The 24278-nt window shown below is 36.1% G+C and overlaps 1 protein-coding gene across 2 annotated transcripts in view; it reads right to left on the reverse strand.

Annotated features, from left to right (window-relative positions):
- smurf1 (SMAD specific E3 ubiquitin protein ligase 1) overlaps window positions 1-21604 on the reverse strand; it is a 73202-nt gene extending 51598 nt beyond the window's left edge. For both annotated transcript variants that reach the window (XM_067419905.1, XM_067419898.1), the window contains exon 1: window positions 21335-21604. In XM_067419905.1, coding sequence (XP_067276006.1) covers window positions 21335-21389 — 55 coding nt within the window. In that variant the 5' untranslated portion in view covers window positions 21390-21604. The remainder of the gene's footprint in view (window positions 1-21334) is intronic.
- Window positions 21605-24278: the final 2674 nt, after the last annotated feature.

Consider the following 24278-nt stretch of genomic DNA (forward strand, 5'->3'; position numbering starts at 1 on the left):
TTTATTCCTATGGGTGACGTCAAGCGTCTTTAACGCGGCCGCATAGCATTCCGGGGAGGCAGGCAAATAATAGTCCAATCAATTGCGGGTCAATGAGAAATAAAACATTATGTTTGTTTGATAAAGACGTTTACGAGCCCTGTGATCGAGATGATCATTCTGGTTGCCCCTTCTCCAGAGAGCCTCAAAATCAGTGTAGAAAATAGCCTATTACTTATTAGTTATGATGTTTTTGAATGTAAAAATGACACTTTGACATCATTAGTTGATCTCAGACAACAGTATAAAAAAATAAAAATAAGCCACTAGTTTAAACTTTATGAAGATGTGTTTTTTGTGCTACATCTTTATCTCTAGTCTCAACTCCCACTTGTCTTGAAAGGGGTGAGACACAAATAAACGTACTGTCCTACATCTTAAAATATTGAAGTTAACAATTAACCCAGTCATAAAAGATCATATAAGAGGTCAATCGATTTGGCTGCCAGAGTAAGTGACCATAATACAAAGTCTCATACTAATCATTCTCACCTTCATGAGTGTATTACATAAGGGGTGAGTCTTTCATCAAACACAAGGTTAAATGTGTTATTTTAAGTGCATAAACATCACAAATACATAACAAAAACCATGAGTTTAGAACTGGGGCCTGTACCATGATGGTAGTTTAACAAACTCAGGGTTAAAGGATTAGTTTCGAGTTGACAAAACCAAACCATTGTATTAAGGCTTTGTTGGTCCCATGATGCTGATCATCAGCTTTCTTTGTCAACTCAGGCTTTGATCCTGACTTCAGGAGTTTAGCTGTGACATCAGCAGTGAACAGCCAATCACACGCTGTGGAACTGAGATTCACTTCTCGCGAGACAATCAGTGAGATTAATTTCTCTCTTCTGCAGAATATTGCATGATTGAAAAATATTAAGAATAAAAAATAAAAAAATACACAGCAAGAAGAAAAGCTGTTTATGAAAGAGGACAACTTTAAGAAAAATTTGTATACGTCAATGCAAGTAAAAGTTATGAAGTTAGTTTAGTTGATATAGAGAAAATAAAACATTTAAGCTCAGTGAGCATCTTTTTTTTATAGGCTATTTTTATTTATTGATTTTAAAACTTTGTCCATATGACTTTATGCAGGTGATGTTATTTATATGACTTATGTATTAATTTTAACAAAGTGCCTATTAATGATTGATTAACTAAAATGATAAATGTGTAATTGATTTAAGGTATAATAATTACATAAATTATAAGTAAATCATTCAAAATTAATATTATTATAAATAAGCATTGTTAAAAGCAAGACGCTTTAGTCTTTAAAACCATTTGCTATGTAATGACCTTTAATTTGGAGCAGAAACAGGGGGAGTGGCTTTACTGCATCAGAGGTGTGTCACTTTACTCACAGCTGATTGGCCCAATTTCAGTTTGAGATCTCTAATCCAGAACATAACCTGCCCTGGAGCAGGTTAGCCGTAGAGCATAAGTTACTATGGCGATGAACACAGCTAAAAGCCAAACCACTTTAATGGTACCTAAAACCCAGGATTGGCACAAACTAAGCTTAAACAAATCAGGCTAGCCAGCTAAACCAGCTTCATGGTACAGGCCCCTGGTTTAAAAGTTCTTTTTGAGAAGACAAAAACAAGAATGGTTTTAACACCAAACAATGTCAGACAACCCTCGATGCACACCTTGGCAATATAAATCACCATTGGCTGGCACATTTTTTAGTTTAGTCACCTGACTGATACTTTATTATACACTCCACCAAATGTATCAATATCTTTGTAAAATGGCTAGGCCTGTCCCGGTAACAAATTTTGCTGGACGTTAAATTGGCGCGATAAACAATAATATTGTCGTTCTGAGACCATTTTCATCTAAAATAATGATAATGGCATAATAATGCAGCGAGACTTTTACAAAGATCAATACACTTTAATTTCTTAAGACTATTTAACACTGAAAACGGAAAACATTTAAAATATCAATAAATGAACACAACAACTAAAAACAATAAAAGCAATGGACTCGCAAAATATGCACATGAATAAACACCAAAAAACAATAAATAAAATGGATGAAAACTGCAACAGATTATTGTGTTTTAGGTGCATATTAGGGGCGGCACTGTTCACAAAACCCACAGTTGTTGTTGTTGTTGTTTTTATCGTTAACAATCCAGAAATTTACTTCAACATATGACATATAGCTTAATTATCCACAATTTAGGATACTGTATTAAAAAAATTGTTATTACATGTAATCATGCACAAACTGAACTTGACCATCTCTGAGGACAGCTAGGTGAGATTGATACAGTAAGAGAGAAGACATTGATGACATGCTTTTCATTTATTTGGCAAAAAAAGGAGAATGTGTATTGCTATTTCTAGTCTACAGGAACTTATGTGCCTTAAAACAAAAATTAAACTGAAGAATTAACTTGCATTTATCAAACTGCCAACTTCAGTGTAGCTTTATGCCTTGTTTATAATTGACACGTCCGCACGTCAAAAAGACGTCAACGCGGAGTGCACGAGACCCATTTCGCTTGGCGGTGTGCACATAAAATTTTGTAACTTTGCGTGCGGCTCTGCAAACGTAGAATCACGAGTTCCAGGCAAATCTGGCTGAGCATGACGTCTCATCACGCCGGCACCCGGTGTGCACGACGAGTATAAACACCTCGCCAAACAAGCATGCAAAAGGAAATTATTGCGGGCTAAAAAAATGATCAAGCTCATTTTTTTTTATTGTGCGATTAACTGATTATTGAATATCGTGACAGGCCTAAAAATGGCACATCTTTTCAAATATCTGAACGTACATTCTTAACATCAGTCAATCAAGCATTAGACTATATATTACGACAATAAAGCACTATTTAAAGGGATCATATAATGACATGTTTGTACAGTTAATATGATTCTGTAGTGTCTAAAAAACTTTGTAATATACTTTAATTAAAAATTCTCATTAGTATTGCAAGAAAACAAAATGTTTATCTGGTCAAAAACAGCTCTGTTTTCACCAAGCCATTTCAGTGCAAACGGCTTTAAATGATAATGAGCTTTTCTCACCCTACCCCTCTGTTCTGTGGGGCGGTTTGACACACACACGCACACACACGGAGCTGTTGCCTAGACAACAGTAGGAAACAGGGGAAAGAATGGTGACAGGAGTCTCTGAGGACACATCAGTGTAACTGTTCCAATTTGAACTCGAGTCGGACCCGGAACAAGATGACAGCCTCAACGAAATTCGACAATTAAGGCTTAACAGGACGTTTCTGAATAGTTGTTTAATGTGATGTCACTTTGATCAATCTTTATGTACTGGCAGGTTAACGTTAGTGTAGAGAGATACCAATGCTATGTGTTTACTGATGTATACGTTAGTTCATTGACAAATTGATGTAACAACTAATGCCAACAATAACTTGTTTCTGGTAATGTCGGTTAGTCAGTGATGCGTAACGTTATCTATGCATTGTAACTGTTGCAACACAATTTTTTTCTTTTAGTTTTTTATGTTTACTTATAACTCATTTAGGCTGACAACAAGACAGCCAAGTACACCGCACAGTGCGCAACTAATTAATTTAACGTTTTTTTTCCCTAACATTGTTTTTAGTCTATTTTTGTCGAAAATTTCAGGACTTCAGTCGACCAAGATTTTCTTTGGTTGATTTCAGCTGTAGCAATTTGAAATATTTGCATTGGATATATTTTTGTGTTGTTTTGCATTTCAATATTAGTTAAAAAAAATTAGCTAAAGCTAGATGGATAAATTGAGAATTACAATAAAGTTTCCCGGAGGACTTTTGTAAAAGCCAAAATATGACCACGCCTCAGATTTGGTCCTTTTAGAAGGCTGAAAAATCTCCTGAACACCGTCACTGTTTTCCTCCATTTCTTCTTGTTCAAAAAAAAAAAAAAAATGCTGTGCGCTGTGCCAGACTGATGCTGTCTGGACAATATTTACCGCAAGTTTTCAAAATCACGTTAATCAAACACGGTTTTTTAAGTAATTTTAAACAATATGTCTAACCGTCAGTACATTTTATCATGGTTTATTCTGAAGCCGGTAATCATCCCAACCATATTAGTACTTGTGCAGCTCTCCTAGCTTTTTGATAATCATTTCAATGGATAAATAGTTTACAATGATTATACAAAAACTATTAATTAAGATTAATTCCGGTATTCTCAATTCTCATTTCTTTTGCAACAGGTTTCACTTACAGGTGAGGAATAGTATCAGCTAATCTCTAAAAACAAACTCAATCACTTCCTCTGTATAAAAATTATCTGTAGCTTTCATTCTCTGTGCTTTCTTAGAGGCACTTATTTACACAGGAGGGGTGACGGCTTGGCTCTGATCAATAGTGTTAGTTTACAGAGCTGCAAACGGTCCGAATAAACAGTATCCCCTACAAACCCCCAGCTGGATTCACATCAATATCAAGCACAGGAATGTCTGAGAGGCCACATGCTTCACATACCTACACAACCATGAACATGAAATACTCACGTGTGAGCGTGCGGGAGGACAGGAAGAGAAACGGATAAGGAACGGGGAAGAAGAGAGAGGGGAAACAGCCAAGCAGGCAGCACGTGACATAAAAACGATAACAGCAGACTGCTGCTAGTGCTTTTTAATGAATAGACAGGATTCCCCAGTGTCCAGCCCTCCGGTTCTAGCACAGACTCACAGTCACAGGGGCCAGTAAGCCTCTTTTCATGCTGCTTCTTGTGCCTGATGCCTGGCACAGCTGGCCATGCAACTACTTTGTACGCAGAACATAATCCAGGCTTTTTTACACACACACACACACACACACACACACACACACACACACACACACACACACACACACACACACACACACACACACCCCTCCCCAACCCCTATTGGACAAAACATTATGGAGAGGCCGGTACACTCAGGAGTTGAGCTTGCTAGAACAGGGGATATTTCATAAATCATTCAACGTCTACTCTAAAGTCAGCACATCAAGCCAACATAACAGGCAAACATAGCTGCATTTACACAGCAGGGCTTAATGCACACAGTTACCATTTATTGTCCCATCTGTTTACGTTCACTTAAGACATAAATGACTGTTTACATTACTGATCTGCCGAGAATCATTGTTAGAAATATGTTAAGGAACTGACAAAACATCACAATTAGCCAATTAATATGGTTAATTCCAATAAACTAAGACAGACTTGTTCTTGTCCCAATATGCTCACTTATACACTGCATTTTGGTAATCAGATAATTTATTGTCATTCATATCATGCACATGATGCTAAATTCCCACACTCAAACTTAGGCTACACAAGTCAGAGAGAGCACTTCTGGCATTTCTGTTTGTATTTATTAATGTTTATTTTTTAAAATGTTTGATATTTTGCAGCATCGGAACTATACTTTGTTATATTTATACTTTGATGAAAGATTGTGACATAAGAATCTGATGAACCTGAGTGTTTAGGCTTATTAGATACTAGGGCTGTCAACGAATATTTTAAATTTGAATATATATTTGAATAGTTTTAAAAAAAAACGAATTTCGAAGGTGAAAATTAATGTTCGAATTAAAAAAAAAACTCTAGTTTAGCAGAGCAGTAGTAGAGGTCACAGGAGTCGCACTGTCACTGCTGAAAGTGGACGCGTCTTGCAGGGAAGATGGCAGAAAGTGCAGAGCCCAACTCGACCGCAGCAGAGAAAGAGATTTTAACTCCATAATCTAAAGCCATGTCTGGATGTACGTTGGATTTTGGTCAGTAGGAGGTAAAATTGTTAAGCCGCAAGATAAAGTTAGCAAGCATACCATGCCTCATTTTATTTAACGTTAAACAGAAACATTACCAGTAGCACAGGGCTGTAGCCCCCCTTGTTATAGCATCAGCCCCCCTAGTGGGGGGCAGTGGACTAAAATTAAACTGTATTTAAAACATGAAATGAAATAAATTAAAAAAGACTGACATAACATACTGTAAAATAATGGGCAGTGGACAAGATATAAACTAATGATTAATTATTTTAATAATTCCTCAGGAAGTGCTTTTGTCACCTACACGTCACTCGCTCACTCTTGTTTGGTCATGGCTAGCAATAAGCAGCAGAAATGCATTTTTAGACTTTTTTAAGTAACGTTACTAACACGGTTAAGAAAGGTAAAATTGGAAAATCTTCTCAAATAAAGTATGTAAACAACAACGACGCTGACCTTGACACCGACAAACTCTGTGAAGACATCCGCAAGGTTTGTGAGCTGGACGTTAACATGTACTCTCACCAGTCTGCTGAGGTCGGGACATGATATTTTACAAACGTGATTATGAATCATTATTTCTCCAAATATGCGCACATGATGGACTAAGAGCCCTGGCAGATGCTGGATATTGTATGTAGCCTATGAACACAAATAAAAAGAATGCTTTATGAGTAGGGGCGTAACGGTTCACAAACTTCACGGTTCGGTTCGATACGATACACTGGTGTCACGGTTCGGTTCGGTATGGTTCGGTATGTTTTAGATAAAGCAAAAAGAAAAAATTGGCAGATAAATTACCTTTTTTTTAATTAAAACTAACAAAGTATGATTTATTTTTTTTACATTGAACAATGATGGAGCTATACTTTACCCATCTTCTATGTAGTTACAGGAATAAGACATTAGCTCTTTACATTAGCGTGTGCGGTGCGCGTTGCAGGAGCCCCACACCCTGTAGTGCTTTCACATATGCTGCGTTTGCAGTCCGCAACTGATCCGCTGTTGCATATCACAAACACAGCATTGATTCATTATTTTTAATTTAAAATCCAAAAGTTTTTACTGAACATGCCTCGTCAGAATTGCAATTCTCTTTGTTTACTCTTTAATAGAAGTCATGTTACGTAGCCTACTGGCCTACATTTAAACAACATTTTATTAACCCTTAAAGACCGAGACAGCCGCCCGCGGCTAAAAATAACTATCGTTCTAAAATGTTTAATAACTTTTTAACCGCTAATCCAATCTGTATGCTGTAAACTGCACAGTAAAGAGGAGAATCTCCGCTTTCCAAAGGTATAATATGTTTCGCGATTGATCATTCAGAGGCTCCATAGTCAGTGTGGATGCGTCATCAAAATATGCAGCATTGACTAAAAATAACTATCGTTCCAAAATGTTTAATAACTTTTTAATCGCTGATCCAATCTGTATGCTGTAAACTGCACAGTAAAGAGGAGAATCTCCCCTTTCCATAGGTATAATATGTTTCGCGATTGATCATTCAGAGGCTCCATAGTCAGCGTGGATGCGTCATCAAAATATGCAGCATTGATTTGTCCAAGAAACACACGTGGGTTGTTCCCCTGAGCCAAACAGAATTTTTTTTTTTATTAGTCCCATCCCCTGTGTCCAGATTCGTTGAAACTTTCATCAACTCAACCAATAAACACAGTGTTTGGTCTTTTGAACCACGAATCACGTTGCTCTGAAAAATGAACGTGGGTGTGAATTTGCATGCATCATGAAACCAAACAGTAATAAACGCGTGCAAAGCGCTCTCTCTCAGATCACAGCACACAGTCAGTATATTTCTCTATTTGTATGTAGTTTGTGTTTTACACATTTTCACTATTATATTTTCCTCCATTTGTGTTTGAGAAGATTATGTGCAGAGAAGTTGAAATGTCCGTTTATGAAAATAGCCGCCCACATGTAAAAGTAGCCTCAGTATATTTTATTTCACGGTTTCTTGTCACAACTTGATGTATTGTTTGTGTTTGTTTTTCATGCCCAAATTATAATATATTTCTCTGAAGAAAAATGTTTGTTTCAGTGTTGTTATTATATAACAATCTTACTATTTACTTTATTACTTGAACTTTTTAGGACACATTATCAGTCAATAAAATACACCTGTTTTCACTCAAAAACCTAGAAACGCCTAGAATAATGTTATAATAAATGGCTATAACTTGCTGAGGGATTGTTACATGTAGACAAAATTTCATCTGGAAGTGTAAAACAACCAAGTCTAACTTTCTAAAGGAAAAAATCCAAACTTCATGAAGTTCTGTTCGAGTTCACAGTAAAAACATCACATTTTTGCTGCCATTTTTCTTGAAATTATATTAATTGAATCCATTCTCAGAATAAATAAATGTAAAATTGGGACATCAAATGAGCTAGATGGAAACATCAGGTTCTCCTGTTTAAAATGATATATAGCACTTGATGCTAACTGCTAGAATGGGGGAGAAAAACAAAGAAAAGTAGAGGCACATCAGGCGCCCCAAAAATGTTCTAGGTCTTTAAGGGTTAAATTAATTTATTCATATTTATATACTTTAGATTTAGCTCACACAAGTGGCAAAACATTTAAACATAGTTTATAGCCTTAAATCACAAACATTTTAAATTAGAAACATACAATAGTCTATTCAAAAACAGCCGACTCTCGTCTTTTTTCGTTTTTACACCCTTTTAAAAGAAATCCTGCAGGTCAAAAAGTACTTTGCTTTTCACCTCCAAGAAAGTACGAGTGCTCTCCATTATGGGACTTTGTTTTTAACCTAAATGCCAGGTAAGGTGTCGTTTTGTTGCTTTACTTGAGAAAAAAAAGCCATGTGTTGACTTTGAAACAAGAGTATATTTTTTTAATGATATACATCTGTGGTGAAATTACTAGATTTTCACGTCAGTACATGTTTATTTTAATGCGAACAATGTTCTATCACTTTAATGCAGCAACGCAGCGCAGCAAAAAATAGACTCGGTACGAAAACGATCCGTGCACTGCTGCAGACACAACGCACCTGGAACTGACTGACGGACAGCATCCGTGTGCAGTGTGTGAAAGCTGTAATCCGTTAACATGGGTACGGAAAAAAATACGCACCGCACACGCACTGCAGACGGAGTATGTGTGAAACGGGCGTTAGGTCTCATATCCGCGGCTATAAATGGACCACTCGCCGCGGTGATGTCTAATTGCCATTTGAATAAGTTGGAAATGTCTGTCTAAATGCTGCGGGGATAGTTTGTGGGATAGTTTGTGGCTGTTTCTCCTTTTTATCGTCTTGTTGTCAGCGTAAATGAGTTGATTGACATGACATGAATTATTCCTGCTGCTGTACCATCAGCAAATGCGACATACCATTGTTTTTTATTCCATCACTCTTGCCAACACCATCATAGCTTTCAAAGAATCCAAAGTTCACCCAAACACCAGACCTGTTGGTTATTGGAGGATCTTCTATTTCTGGTTTGTTAAACGCAATAGCCATTTTGCCACGAGCATTCAGCGCGTAGCCTACTGAGTAAGCGAGCACCTGACTGAGCAGCCTTGGTGTTTTTTTTTCTTTCACTTCGGCGGTGTCAGGGGCATTGCCTGTTATGTCGTTTTGGTTATTGGGCTACCACACATTTTCCGACCCAACTTTCAGCCCCCCCGGAATGAAACGGCTTCCAGCGCGCCTGAACATTACTAAAATGTAGGCTACTGTACTGACTGAAGAGATATTGCATGAACAAACAACTGCTTTCACTGGTGTGATTATTTCACTCGCTCGGAGTGCTCAATATGCTGTAAAACTTCAATTATTATTAATAATATTTGTTTCAATCACTGAATGAAGCCTGCTATATTTGGGACAAGAGTCGTGAGTCTCGCGACCTTAAATTGCTTGCACAAAACTCATGATCAGCATTCAAAGTTTATTCATTTAAACCGTTATCCGCAGTGAGGGAGAGAGAGAGAGAGGTCTGCGCTCTGCGGTCTTGGCCATTAGTTAATTTATATATAATAATTATATAATAATAATTACATAATTTATAATAACAATCTACTTGTTTTTGTGTAAGTAATCTGTTGTCAAATATGTTGAAACTTAAATAGACAAACTATACAAGTAGTTAATGTCTCTTTGTATTAATTAGTCCTGTTATTGAAGTAATGCGCGCCCATATGTTCTAATAGTTCGAATATTCGTATCTAGAGGGAATATTCGAACGTCATTTTTGAGCAATTTTGACAGCCCTATTAGATACACATCGGATTTAACACGAATATAAAACTAAATTATATGCAAAAAAATAATCTGTTTTGGACCAGGGTTGAGTTTAAAACAAGACTTTAGAAGATCTAGCATTTGATAATGAGTAATTATTCAACTAAGTATTTTGATTGGATTGAACAACACACCGGGAGTCTAGTTAAAGAAATGCTAATTGTAAAAGCACCAACACATCATTCAGTCCGAGTGACATACACAAAAGTATAAAGACTCATGACTCCAAAACCATAGCAAGGAGAGTGCACTTCGGGTTTAAAGGGTTAATGGACAGCTTTGCCAATCACCTGGTAACTTTACAGTTTTTGGAAGTATACAAGTCTCACCAACACCACAAGTCAAACACAGCTGTTTCGCGGTAACAAGCAAAGATTTTTTTTTAAGCCTGAATGCTCATGGCCTTAAAGTTTACTATCCCATTTTGTGTGAGTGTGATTAAAAGTAACAGCAGCAGTGAAATAAGTTTTAATAGAGGAAGAATACGAATCAAGGACTATGTTTAGTTTAGCATTTTTTATAGTTACATTCAGATGGCCTTATTCATTAACAAAACAATAAAATCTAAACAACCCAACTAATCCGCATTCCCTTTCGGGGTGAGAAACAGAAGAAAACATGTAAAGTCAAGTACTTTCTCAGGGCATCAGCAAAGACCTTTCCAAGTAATGAGGAAACAACAATGAGAAAATAAGAAAACTTGCCTTTCTCCCACATTACTCTGTAACCATGATGAGGGCAATAACTTTTGAGGGCAAAAAAAAAAAAAAAAAAAAAAAGCCAAACGTGAATGCTTCAGTGATGACACAAAAAGGATACAAATACCATAGGGATGTCATGGTACCAAAATTCCAGTAGTCGGTACCAATGCCATAAAAATGTTACGGTTATCGGTACCAATTTCAGTGCCACAGCTAAATGATTTATTTAACAATTAATTTAATTAAAAAATAAATAAAATAAATTCAATGACTATTATTTATGAGGATAATCATTACATGAGCATTTAAAGGCTACATGCTGTTTAAAAGTAAACATTGTTTATAAAAAGATCAAGTGAAAAAAAAGCTAGGCATTAGGGCTGTGCGATATGGACAAAAAAAACCTATCCCGATTTCTTGATTTTTTTCCCCGATTTCAATTTTAATCATGATTTTGACACAAACACACATGCTTTACAGTTATAAATGCATTCTGTATGAATTTGAAACATATTTCCAAAGGAAACCAATTAGAGCTTTATCGAAAAGTTAACACGTTGCTAGAACAGACATAGCATAAATAAATAAATAAATAAATAAATAAATAAATAAATAAATAAATAAATAAATTAATTAATTAATTAATTAAATGAGACTAAATGATCTCACCAGTGCTTAGGTCACTCTCTCTCTCTCATATTGTGGTCTTTGAATTTGAAATGAGCTGCTGAATAAAAAGCATCATGAATCTTTTGCTTTCGTTGATGTGAACTCCGTTAAATGAGCATATACCGTGGGGATTGAAGATCAGATTTATATTCATTTTGGGGAGGTCTAAGGTATAAGACAACCTGCATGTTGTTGTTTTTTATTATTTTTATTATTAGTTTAGATTGTTTCGCTCGTTTCGTTTGCGAGAGCCGCGAGCAGCATATCAGCCTGCCTCAGCTTGTCAAAAATGCCTTTTACTGTGGTGTTAATAGTAGGCGAAATTAACTAACATTGTGATGCTTAAAAGTGTTTTTATATCTATGGCAAGATTTTAGGCAAGACGAGAGTTGATTCGAGAGGCTAAATTGATTCAGGGTGTGGTTAAATCACTGTCGGTCGCTGGCCGTCACTTAAAAAAATTAAAACTTTAATTTAACAAACAAAAAAACATTTTTCTAAATTAACTTGATAAAGAAACGAAACGAAATATAACTATTTTGACATTAAAAACAAAACTGAACTATTTTAATGGCTACAACAATGTAAAAAAAAACAAAAAACAAACAAGGACCAGTCGGAGAATTTTGATAAGCTGTCGGCTTACTGGCTGTCAGCATTTTGTCCCGCGTCAGGAAAGGGGTTAAAAGCGCTATAAGGTGCGGTTGGTGGCCTAAAACAGAAGATTAGCCTACTTATTTTTAGCTTTCCTCACACTGTGTAGAAATAATTTTGAATCGACCGTCCCTGGGTTTCTTCTCGCCTCTGACACCAACTGCGGAGCTGAGCGTCACTGCTGCACTTGATGCTGGAACGCAGAGGATCCGATCCTTGCCAATGGATTTCATAGTAAATTGTGTCTAGTAGGCTACTCTATAAATTTCAAAAATGTAATTGGCATCTTTATTTCAAACGACCTGACCAACTGTGACCGGAATATCATAAACAATATTTTTAGATGACCGCAGGCTAGGGCTGGGCGATAAATCGATATCCCAGCACCGCAGTAGCCATATTTGTTAATGAAAGGATCAAGGCATGTTATCCATGCATTCATTAAAATTAGAAGAATGAAATGTTTGAATTTGCATGGTGGTAAAATGTTTTCTTCTTTTTCGTAACTTTGGCTTTGAATTTCGTTTGTTAGACATATGAACTGAATTTAGAAACAAAATAAACAAAATCAATTATTGAAATGAAGACAGCGTTTGCAGTGAGTGCATGCAAAACAATCCGTTCTCTGAATCAATGGCCTTTGTGAGTGTACACAAATAAAAGTAGACAGTTTATAGTTTATAATTATGTCCTGCACATATCTGTATTAGGGCTGTCAACGAATATTCTAAATTCGAATATATATTCGAATAGATTTTAAAAAACGCATTTTGAAGGTGAAAATTAATATTCAAATTAAAAAAATAAATTAAAAAAACGGAAAAAATTCCCCCGCCGGGATGGTCGGGATGACCCAAATCTTATTTTATGATACGAGTAATTTAATATTTTTTAAATGTAATTTTATAATTATATAGATTTTTAGTTGTATCTTTGTTTTCAAAAATAAGCTAAAAATGCAAATTACAAACAATATGACAAAACAGTGTTTTTCAGCTACATTAGGTCTATTTAACAGTAGCAAGTCAAGAAAGAAATTAAATAATCAAATATAAAACTGCTTAGTCTTCATTCTATAATTTAACTATACACTGATTCTTAATAAATATATTTGAGTTATTTAGCCAAACGTGGTGGTTTTCTATTTTTCATTGTTGTTTGATTAATCGCACAGAATATTAGGTCTGGCTTACCTCCACAGATCTAATTACATCAGCTGTATACGATCACTAAAGACATATCCGACTGTGTTTACTCGTCAGACAGTGCATTTTTACATATTTTTGACCATTCAAACCCTAACAATAATCCGTGAAAGAAGTGAATGGCAATCATATGTAATATGAAAGGCGTGTGCACGCTTCAGGTCAGAGTCCGGCAGCACGAGCACGTCCCGCACCACGCTTTATTTTCTCATGCGCGCATATTTCTGTTGCTTTCTCTGCCATGAGCTGCGAGTATATATTTAACTCTTCTACTGCCAATGTTTAGTGAACGGTGGAAGAAGAGCTCTGCACACACATCCTGACACCTGCTGTCACACATTGAGGCAAACTAGAAAATACAGCATTAGCGCTGTCCTCCTTAAAGTACCGGAACCAATAAAATTCCATAACATACCGTTTGTAATAGCAGGGTATCACAATCTTTTCTAGTACCGGTACATGCAACACTACCTGACACCAGGATTTATAATTAATAAGACATTAACAAATGTATGTTTTTATTGTTCTGGTCTAATAACTATCTATTTAGTCAAATTAAGATTCTGCATATAATTTCTGAACATAAAACAAAATATGTATTATTACACTGCACAAAAAAACACTATCAGTTGATCGCTAAAAGAAGCCATCTCAGAATCTCACTTCCTGTTGTGTGAAACATGAACCCAAAGAAAAACGAACATGCTAAAGACTGAAAGAAGGAAAGCAGAGACATCATTAACAGATGAAGAAACCCAATTTAAAAAATGTCAAATTAATTGTCCATAATTTCCATTAGGCCATTAAACATAATACTACATTTCAATGTAGCAAGGAGGAATTTTAAACAAAAGTAATCGTCGCAATTTTTTTTTTCAAGGAACCTGATCTGATCACTGTATCCTCTTTCCCAGGAACAATGACTATGAGCCCTTGCTAATAAGGTCACAAAAAGCATACTGCCGTCAAAGCCTTCTAGACTATAGTGTGATGGTGTTGATTGTAAACACTTGTAAGATGCACATAAAGCCATTACACAGCATAACTACCAGGAATATGTGTGTAAAAAAGGTAATGTAAGTTGACAAAACAATTTTTAACCATTATTGATGAAAGATCACGTTTTTAGGCACAAGGGTTAAGAAAAAAAACAGTTATTTTGCTGATACTGAAATAAACTGACTTGTGTACCATATGGCAATGAATCTCGTGAACTAAGACCTGTTACTGTTCCACATAAGGATCATGAGACTTCACACAGTGTCGTTACTGACTGGTTGTGACTCGTGCATCCGCCTTTATGAAGTTAAACATACAGGAGTTGTGTGTTAATATGTTACCACATTATTGTTTTTTTTTTTTTTTTAGTATTCCATTATAGCCTAAAGTTGGGGCCAGTTTTGAAGGACTACACCTATGTGCCACCAGTAGAGTAGGGCTGGGTTTTGTTTATTATGGATCTATCAGATACTAGGGATGTCACAATACTCTAAACGTTTGGTACGGCATTCACGGTTCAATACACGCTTGTGAATTGTGTTTTTTTTTTCTTTCAGTTTTGCATTTAATTAATTAGTTTCATTTATCTCCATTTGTAATATTTCTCTCAGTTTATTTCAACTCTTTTTGAGTGTGCCTGTCAGTCTAGGCACTGATATGAGGCCATCCTTAAAAATATTCTTGTTTGCCGTAACCCGACCGACCCTGTCAATTTAGGGCCGACTCAATTTTTTATTTATTTTTCCCTTTTAGTCCGACCGACTTGCCGGTTGTAAATTGGCTTTAAGACCGACCAATTTCTTTTTTTACTTTTCAAACAACTAATACAACAGTAATAAAATAATATGAATTATATTTTAGTAAGTATTATAAATGTATAAATTGCCTGGGCCATACAAACGAAGGCTACGCTCTTTCTTTTATAGAAAAACCTGTGATGTCATCTATGTTTACACTTTGGTTAATGGATGTCACACTATGGCCTGTGCGTTCGTTTCGGCTCATTCTCTCATTCACTGTAACGTTAGACTATTAAAGCACTGTCGGAGATTTCGCTGAATTTTGTGACAGGAGTCAGGACCATGGACATGTTACACACACCAGGCAAGTGCACTGCTGAGGAGAGGGCTTTGGGGGTTTGAGGCCCTGCCCTTTTTGAAAATTAATCAAAAGTGCCCCTCTCAACATTCAGCATTACCATATTGTGGCCAATAAAACAGAATTAATTATAATTGATATAACAACTTGTACAAAACAGTAACAAATGGTGGAAAAGCCGTTTATCTTGTCTCTGTCAGTCTGAAATGTCGTTGTCATAACGCGTTGCTATGGGTAGCGTGTGTTCTGCTCGACCCCAGCGCGTGGTGGGAGCGGCGGCACTGGTTTTAACTTGAAAAATAATGCTTTATGTATGGTTCTGTCGATGGATACACGTGCTGGTTCCTCAGTGATAGGCTACACTACAACAGCAATAATAAAAGAAAAGCGTGGGCAAAACAGACTATCTTTGTAAACTGTGTTCAATGCATGCGAGTGCTGCTGTATGACCAGTCATTCACCCGGGTATATTCGCCAGAAGACGCAAATGAGAACTCTCTGTAAAGATCTATTTCTGTGCGCTCATCCAAAAACTTGCTCTACTCACAGCGCGCAAATATAGAGTTCTCTTTCAAGTCTTGCGCTTGAACGGACAAACTCACACAAAAAGTATGTCAACATGTCGATCTTGATTAGTATCCAAGCAGACATAGTCTGAATATGCCTTAAGAGAACTGTATTCAGTCGAGAAAGACAAGCATATCCCTGTCTTAAAGGGGCAGTAGCCTTTACTGCTGTCTGTTTTATGTCAAACAAAAGATAAGGACATCACTCACTGCTCTTGATTGAATAGCTTGTGTAAGTTTAATAAGGATTAATTTCGTATTTAAACAGTTAAATGTGCAGTTATTTTACATTTGATTACTTTATTCAATTTCTCTACCTAAAAACTAATGTTAGACCTACCTGGAAAACCTGAAAAGCATTGTTTATTTTATTAGTATCTTTGCTCAATAGTATTTATTTGTGCTGCTGCTTGTATTTAAGTTTTTTGTTCTTATTTTCTTTATTTTTATTTGACAATAGTTCTTTCCCTGAGCATGGCAAATACCAAACCGTACTGAAACCGTGAACCTAAAACCGTGATACAAACCGAAACATGATACGCTAGGTTACACCCCTAGCGTAACATATGTGGGCTCTGGCTCAACGGCAGGAAAAACAATACAAACAATCACGATTTTTAAACCTTTTTCATCATTAACGTTAATCAAAGCTATTATCCTATAGGCTGTCAAGAAGGAGGAAAGAGGGGCAGTGTCTCTTCAAAAAAACTGAGAGACAATACATAATATTACAAAAATAAAATAATGCCTGAAAAAAATGGTCTGCCATTGTCTGTGATGTTTGTTTACTGTGAAATTTACCAGTAAAGAGTAGGTTATAGCTACTTAATGAATTGAATTCATAAAAACAATCAAATACACTAGTCCAGGGGTCTCCAACCTTTTTTTCATTTGAGAGCTACTTTTTAAAAATGAAAGTCGCCAAGAGCTACTCATGTTCTACAATACTTAAAACTCTTAAATAATGCATCATAATTCTCATATTAACAACAATCCAAACTGTTTTACACCTGAAAGAGTGTAGTCGGTACCAATACCATAAACATTTTACGGTAGTCAGTACCAATTTTGGTACCACAGTGAAACGTTTTTTTGTACTATTTAAAAAAAAAATCTATTAAATTTAAAACGTGTATTATTTATGATGATAATTATTATAAGTAAATCATACATTTAAACATTTAAAGGCCGTATGCTGTTTAAAAAGTAGGCTAATCATTGTTTATACATAAAATATCAAGTAAAAAATAAGGAAACATCTAGGCATAATTATTATTATTAGTAGAGACATTATTATTACATAGAGATGTAGTTATATCTACTGTATAGGCTGCAACAGTAGCCAAATATATTCTGTCAATTTCTCAACGTTAAACCAAACTTTTATTATTACGGGTTGCCGTGAAGACCTTTGAGTGTCTGTGTTCATATGACAGCTTACTTAAATGAAACATTAAATTCTCATGAAGTGACAGTTTATGCGTCCTTGTGTCCTCATAGTCGCACACGGCAGAGACACGCGAGTGTGTGTGTGTGTGTGTGTGTGTGCACGCACTGGCGCACACTGCCGCGCCCTCGCATCTGCGCCTGTTATTCACGCAGAGACGCAGAATTTGCAGGAGTAATATTTAAATAGCAATTTGCAGTTTAATATTCACAGATACTAGTATATATTCGGCTACACTTTGGAGCCCTGCGCTTGGATTAACACGAAAGCTGCATGTACAGAATATACTCGGGAGTCGGTACAACCGGTAATAGCCTACAGAAATGCTGGTATCGTCATTTTTTATTTTTTTATTTAACTACCAACATCGTACTAAAGTAGCCTACCTGTACTTGTGACAACCCTACATTTGCATGTTTACATTGACATTTGTTCAGTCTAAATTAGCTCACTCTGATTAGATGCAAAGTAGCCTACGTCTTGGCGAGCTACCTCCAATCAGGCCACGAGCTACTGGTAGCTCGCGAGCGACGTGTTGGAGACCCCTGTGCTAGTCTATATTACCAGATGCATTGGTCTAGCAACCAGTGCAAGCCACTTCAGAGACACAGATAGTTGCGTGTTCTGAGTTAACACAATGGAGCGTAAAAATACGAAAACATATCACGGGAAAATACTAAAACGGGAAGACAGCGGGAAAAGAGCTAAAATAAGTGAGAAACCCGGAAAAAAGGGAGGGTTGACAGCTATGACTTAATGACATCTAGCTGGTGGTTGGACCCTTTTCTTAATGAATGCACCTGAAATGTATGCAATAAACATGCATACATATATTTAAATTTGTTTGTGGTCTATATAGCCTGCAATTAGCCTATGCGCCTGAAGGCACGGCTTGAAGACCCAGTCAGTTACGTCACAATATGCTAATTTGTTTAAATTCATACCTACGTAATCACCATCACCAAAAAGGGGTTATGTCTAAAGTGAAAGTAAAATCGCATGTGTCTGTACATGAGATGTGGGCAGGTCAACGTTTGTCCTTAAGGGACAGTCCACCTCTAAAATTAGAAAAGACCTTTAATACAGTAGCTTTTAATCAATGTTGCATATTGAAGACTATGCACTTTTAATTTTAACCTACATTTATTAATTCAATTTCATACTTAAATGCTACTGTACATCTCTGAGCTGCCACTGTAAATCTTTATATTTATTTTATATAATACAATACACTGGAAATGTGTACAAGGTTTTTTTAAAGGTAAAGTTTTAAGTTTAAGTAAGTATTTTAAGTAAAATAAAGAAAGTATTGAAATAAAAACATGTTCTCTTTAACCTTTTTCTGTTCCTGTCGCCTAAGAATAGAATAAAAAAAAAAACGAACCAAAAATGTGGTTAAAAACCGAGGTATGTATTGAACCGTGGACTAACTGTATTGTTGCATCCCTAACAGATACAGTAAATTACAAATTTTCTGAATGAAAAAAAAAACCTCAACTAATGCTGTAACCTAAACATGGGCGTCAGTTGGTATTACATTACTGCAATATTGAAGGTTAAATGATTGATTTAAATACAATCAAATTACACTCAAGGATGTTTTTTTATAATAAAGTTATAATACTAACTTTACAATTACATGATCTTTTCTACTCCAATTCGTTTTTTACATAAACATTTAAATGGTAGCAGTCATAAAAACAACATTTATTCAATATCATTTTCAACTGATTCACATTATGAAAACTGTAAACCTTTTGGAACTTCAAAAAATAAAACCACTAAACTCATTATTTCCACTAATTGTTCATTTTCCCAATTGAACTGTCACATAGGTTGCAAAGGTGCATTTATTCTGTAAACAGTTAGGTGGAGATCCGTAGCATTTGTTGAAATTCATCGCTAAAGGTTTGATCATGGCAGATTTAGTCACACAAATAGTACAAGTGGCTTGTGAACAAACACAAACTGGCTGTGACACTTTCGTTGAAGCAGGATAAGAGGAATCAGAAACAGAATCATTAAATTCCCTAATTTTCTAGCAAAATTAAGCAAGATTAGATGCAGTTCTCTCTCATTTACACAAACTAAATCACAAACTAGTCTTTCAAACTTATATCAGTTTGAAAGACAACTGAAAACATACCATCAAACACAAGGTTAGAATAAAACAAAAATTATGTTCTCTCACCCAAACGCCTAAAGGGAAAACTGCTGCATCTACTGGTGACAATCATACAGATAAAAATCTTGCAAGCTTTTTTTTTGTTTAACCAAATCCTCTGGACTTAAATGCCCCACGAGACTAAACAGTGAAGCAGCCATTGAGGAGATTCAACACTCATTGTTTCATGAGACAGACATTCCTTGTCCAATTAGAATTCCTTTCATGGGCCCAGGGGGGGAGAGCAGCACAGCTGGAGGCACTGAGTTTGACTTTAGTCCGAAAGCTCTCCACCTCTGCTGTGGACATCTCTTCCACAAACAAACTGTCAAGTGGCCGCAGAAGAGATGTTGTGATACACAAACACATCTGCATAAAATAAAGACAAGCTCATTCAGAGCTATATTGTTTGTGAGGAAACATGTCTTTATATGGTGTCATCACCACCACCTCCATCAAAGCAGTTCATTGTATGTTTGATGTCAAAATAGTTCTGTCAGATATAAATGGGGTTATGCGAGATGAAAACAAACAAAAAAACTAAACAAAAGCATGTTGTCCAAATAAAATCGACCCGCGTTAAAAATGACAACATGCATATGTAATCCCCCTCTTTTCTAGTGGAATACATCAATGGTTAACAGGAAAAAGCAAAAACACTTTACAACTCCATTTAACATTAGTTAACTACATGAATTTACATGAACTAACTACATTAAGAATACTTCTAAAGCATTTATTATTCTTAGTTCATGTTAATTTCAACATTTACTCATACATCATTAAAAGTCATGTCTTATTATTTTTTGTGGACCCTGTAACATTAACAATTAATTGTATTGCTCATTGTTAATTTGTTACATTAAATTGTAGTTAACACATTAACTAATGGGACCTTATAGTAGCATAATATGTTACGAAGCACATAACCTTGTAATTTTGCATTAACTAATCCTTCTATTCCACAAAACTGATATGTCCTGATATGCCAACAGTAGATTTGGTTTACAGAGTTAGTTGTAAATAGAATCCTTTAGGGTATTATCCCGAGGTCTGTGATGATATGATATCATAAAGATCAGTATGCATCAATCATATCCTGTTCATTTCCAAGCAAGCAGTGATTTCAAAAGAGTAGCCGGGGGAAAATCCTCCCCAAAAAAAACCCATCAGTGGATTGTGAAACACTATATTAGCATATAAAGATCAAGCACTGTAACCCTTTGTTACCTTTCTTCAGTGAGCAAATATAATAAGGCAGACACAACATAAAATGTTAACAAATAGTATGCCACACATGATGATAGTCTTAATGTAGAACCGAGACAGCCATCCAGATGAGAGGAACGGAGAAAACAGCTGCCTCTGCTTCCTTCATCCGGTTAATACTCAGCTGATTTATGACTAATCCAACCTAACAAACCATCCAGGGGAGCTGCTTTCGGCTGATAACGTTCACATAAGTGAAAATAAAGCATGTCCACAGACTACTGTTTTGTGTATAGAGATGTTGGTGAAATGAAACACTGGTTTTCGTCTTAGCATGCGTTTAGCATGAAGAGCCAGGCTGCTGCAACTCGCCCCAGCAGCAGAAAGCTAGCAGGATAGTCAGCCGCTTAGCCTTCCACACACACATAAGCGATCAGATACACAGCGATAATAACCCAGCGAGAAGTATGAAACGATAATTAACTCAGTTATTATTACATTAAAACGATAAAGGAGCTTATTTTGGGGGGTTTTACCTGTCAGTCGGATTTTGATGCTTGACCCGTTCCTTCGAGTCCCAGGATTCGACATCACTCCCACAAAAAAACCAACGAACTTTCTCTTAGGATAAACCCAAGACGCTCGCTTCAAGCGGATATAAAAACGTATAAAAACGCGCTACGCTAATATGTGGGTTGTGCATGTGTTTCTAGGCGATGAAACGGTATTATTTCCGTCTGGCAAATCCCCTGTAGCTTTCAGACTTAACAACACAGGCTAACATTTTTTTGAGCTCAACGGCGTTCTGACATCACGTTAGTACAGCTGTACGTGCACGTACTCGCGGCTTGGGCGTGCGCGCGCTGTTCCGTCTGGCAGTGCATTTGTGGTATGCGATGTAAAAGGATATTAGTCATGTGCGTTGTGATGTTCTCCAAAGCTGAATAACTATGAAAAATTGTATGTTGGCTGTTCTTCAAGCACTAGATGATAGATAGATAGATAGATAGATAGATAGATAGATAGATAGATAGATAGATAGATAGATAGATAGATAGATAGATAGATAGATAGATAGATAGATAGATAGATAGATAGATAGATAGATAGATAGATAGATAGATAGATAGATAGATAGATAGATAGATAGATAGAATTGGCATTATTCCGAGTGCATTTATTTTGGCTTGATAATTGTCATGTGGTAGAAGAATTTAGGGTTGGTCTGAGCAATAGGGGAAAGGATTGGATTTGAGGACTTTAGCAACAAAAAACAATGGAGCCATTTAATAGTGTTGAGCAGAAGAAAAGCCGTTCCACATAAACAGCGGGATAATGAGGGAGGCAGGCCACACACTGGCCTTTTTCTATCCGTCACAACTTTAATGAGAAGAACGCCATTGTGCTCTTGGCATTATAATGAAATCTATTTGATCTGAAAAATCATTAAAATGGAAAGAAAAAAATACATATTGATGCAATTAATCATGGGATGCAATGTGGTTTAATGATGCACAATTCAAAAATGGTGAATAAATAGAAACATTACAATGTATTGATAGATTCTTAAGGATGTCATGTAATTACGGCAATCTTGACACTTCTGAGCTCATTGCAGATATTGATAAAAAATATTGCTAATTTTGAAAATACAATCTGCCACTTTAAAACAAATATTTTGAAATTATATTAACAAAAAGGTCATCTGGTTTCTATAAGTATAGAATCAGATTCTTGATTCAGAACTGTATGTATTAAAATGGTTTCATAATACTGTTTAACAATTTATTTTTACTTTAAGTGCTAAAGTATGTTTACAAGATACTTAAGACTTAGTATTTTATTTTGTATTTACATATTAAGGCCACAATATGTAATTTTTTGCCACTAGAGATCGCTTATTCAAAACAAAGGCATAGCTTGATTTTTGTGGTGCTTTTATTATGCCTTCCGTTTCTTCGTTCCATGGGTATTCGAGGTAAAGGGGCAGTCACACCGAACTTTTCGGCTTTGTTTTGCTGTGTGTTCGGGGTAGATGCAGGCAGGGATGAGCTGCAAACGGAGACATGAAGTCGGACACTTTCTGCTTCCCGTAGTGATGCTCACACTGTGTATGCATACTTTATCGCAGCTGAAGTAAAATAAATATTTGTCAAATACACAGATATTTCAGAGACATTTTCATTACTACAGCATCTGTTTGTAAGAATAAAGTTCAACATATAAGCCGACACTCAATGAACTGGGGTCTACATTTTTTGTCTGTTTTATTTTTATAAAACGACTTCATGAAAAGAAGTTTTGCCGTTATAAAAAAAATATTTGTTAGCATTAGTGGAACTGAATGTTTTAGAATAAAAACGAAACACACTTGTCGCTGTCGTGTGGTAAATCCAGCCAGTTGTGGAACAGCTGTGTCGTCATCAGAGCTCGTGCAGTCGCTCTGGAGAAGCTGCACAGAATGAACCAGCCATGCTGCACAGACGTCTTTTTTAACATCACATGGCATCGCGGACAAAATTTCGAACCGACATGCATTGCTTCAAGTCAGCCACTGATCGGTCTGTGCACCGCTGTATGAAGACCAACAAGCCTATTGTCTGCAGAGGTGTAGTAACTAAGTACATTTATTTGAGTACTGTACTTAAGTACACTTTTTGAGTGTCTGTACTTTACTTATGACTTATTACTTATGAAACTTGTCAGTGGATGATTTTTAAAAAGGTCTTTAAAGATTTTTAAAAGGTGTTTGGGTTTTTGCAGAATGCCTATCAGGAATCACTCTTGTAGTGTACTAGTCACGTGCAGTATAATGATTTCCCAGCATTTTTTGAACACTGACTCTGATATATAGTTTATAGCAAAATGGAAGAAGACGGATGTCAAAATGCACATTTTGTTAAGTATTCACATGAACAAAGTTGATTACGTCTTAAGTGAAGGTAAACAGTTGGGAGAATATCAGATGTGTATCAGTGTATTGGATCCGTGCATTCGGCCTTAACGTGACAGCAGCTTTGTAAAGGGCTTTGTAACCTATACAGTACTATTGAAAGTAGTTGTACTTAAATTAGTTTAAGGTTATCGTATGCTAGCATGTCGGATGGACCACCACTGAGTGGTTTAAACCATGATGGCATAGTGTGCATTTATACAAAATAATAAAATAATGAGTTGACAAAAAAAGTAAATTTACTTTTGATACTTAAGTAGGCTACTTGAAAACAAATACTTCTGTTCTTTTACTTAAGTAAAAATCAGTTTTTACAACTTTCACTTGTAACGGATTAATATTTGAACAGTAGTACTTTTACTTTTACTCAAGTAATTAAGTTGTGTACTTTGTCTGCCTCTGATTGCCTGGCTATCACCAGACCAAGCTCACTTTAAGATTGAACCCTGGTCTGGGGAGTCTGCTCTGTATTTTCTACTGTACAAGGGGCGTAATAAACAAGCATTGTTTGAATAACTCTGTATGCA

The sequence above is a fragment of the Pseudorasbora parva genome, chromosome 2 (genome assembly GCF_024679245.1).
Source record: "Pseudorasbora parva isolate DD20220531a chromosome 2, ASM2467924v1, whole genome shotgun sequence".
Taxonomy (NCBI): Eukaryota; Metazoa; Chordata; class Actinopteri; order Cypriniformes; family Gobionidae; genus Pseudorasbora; species Pseudorasbora parva.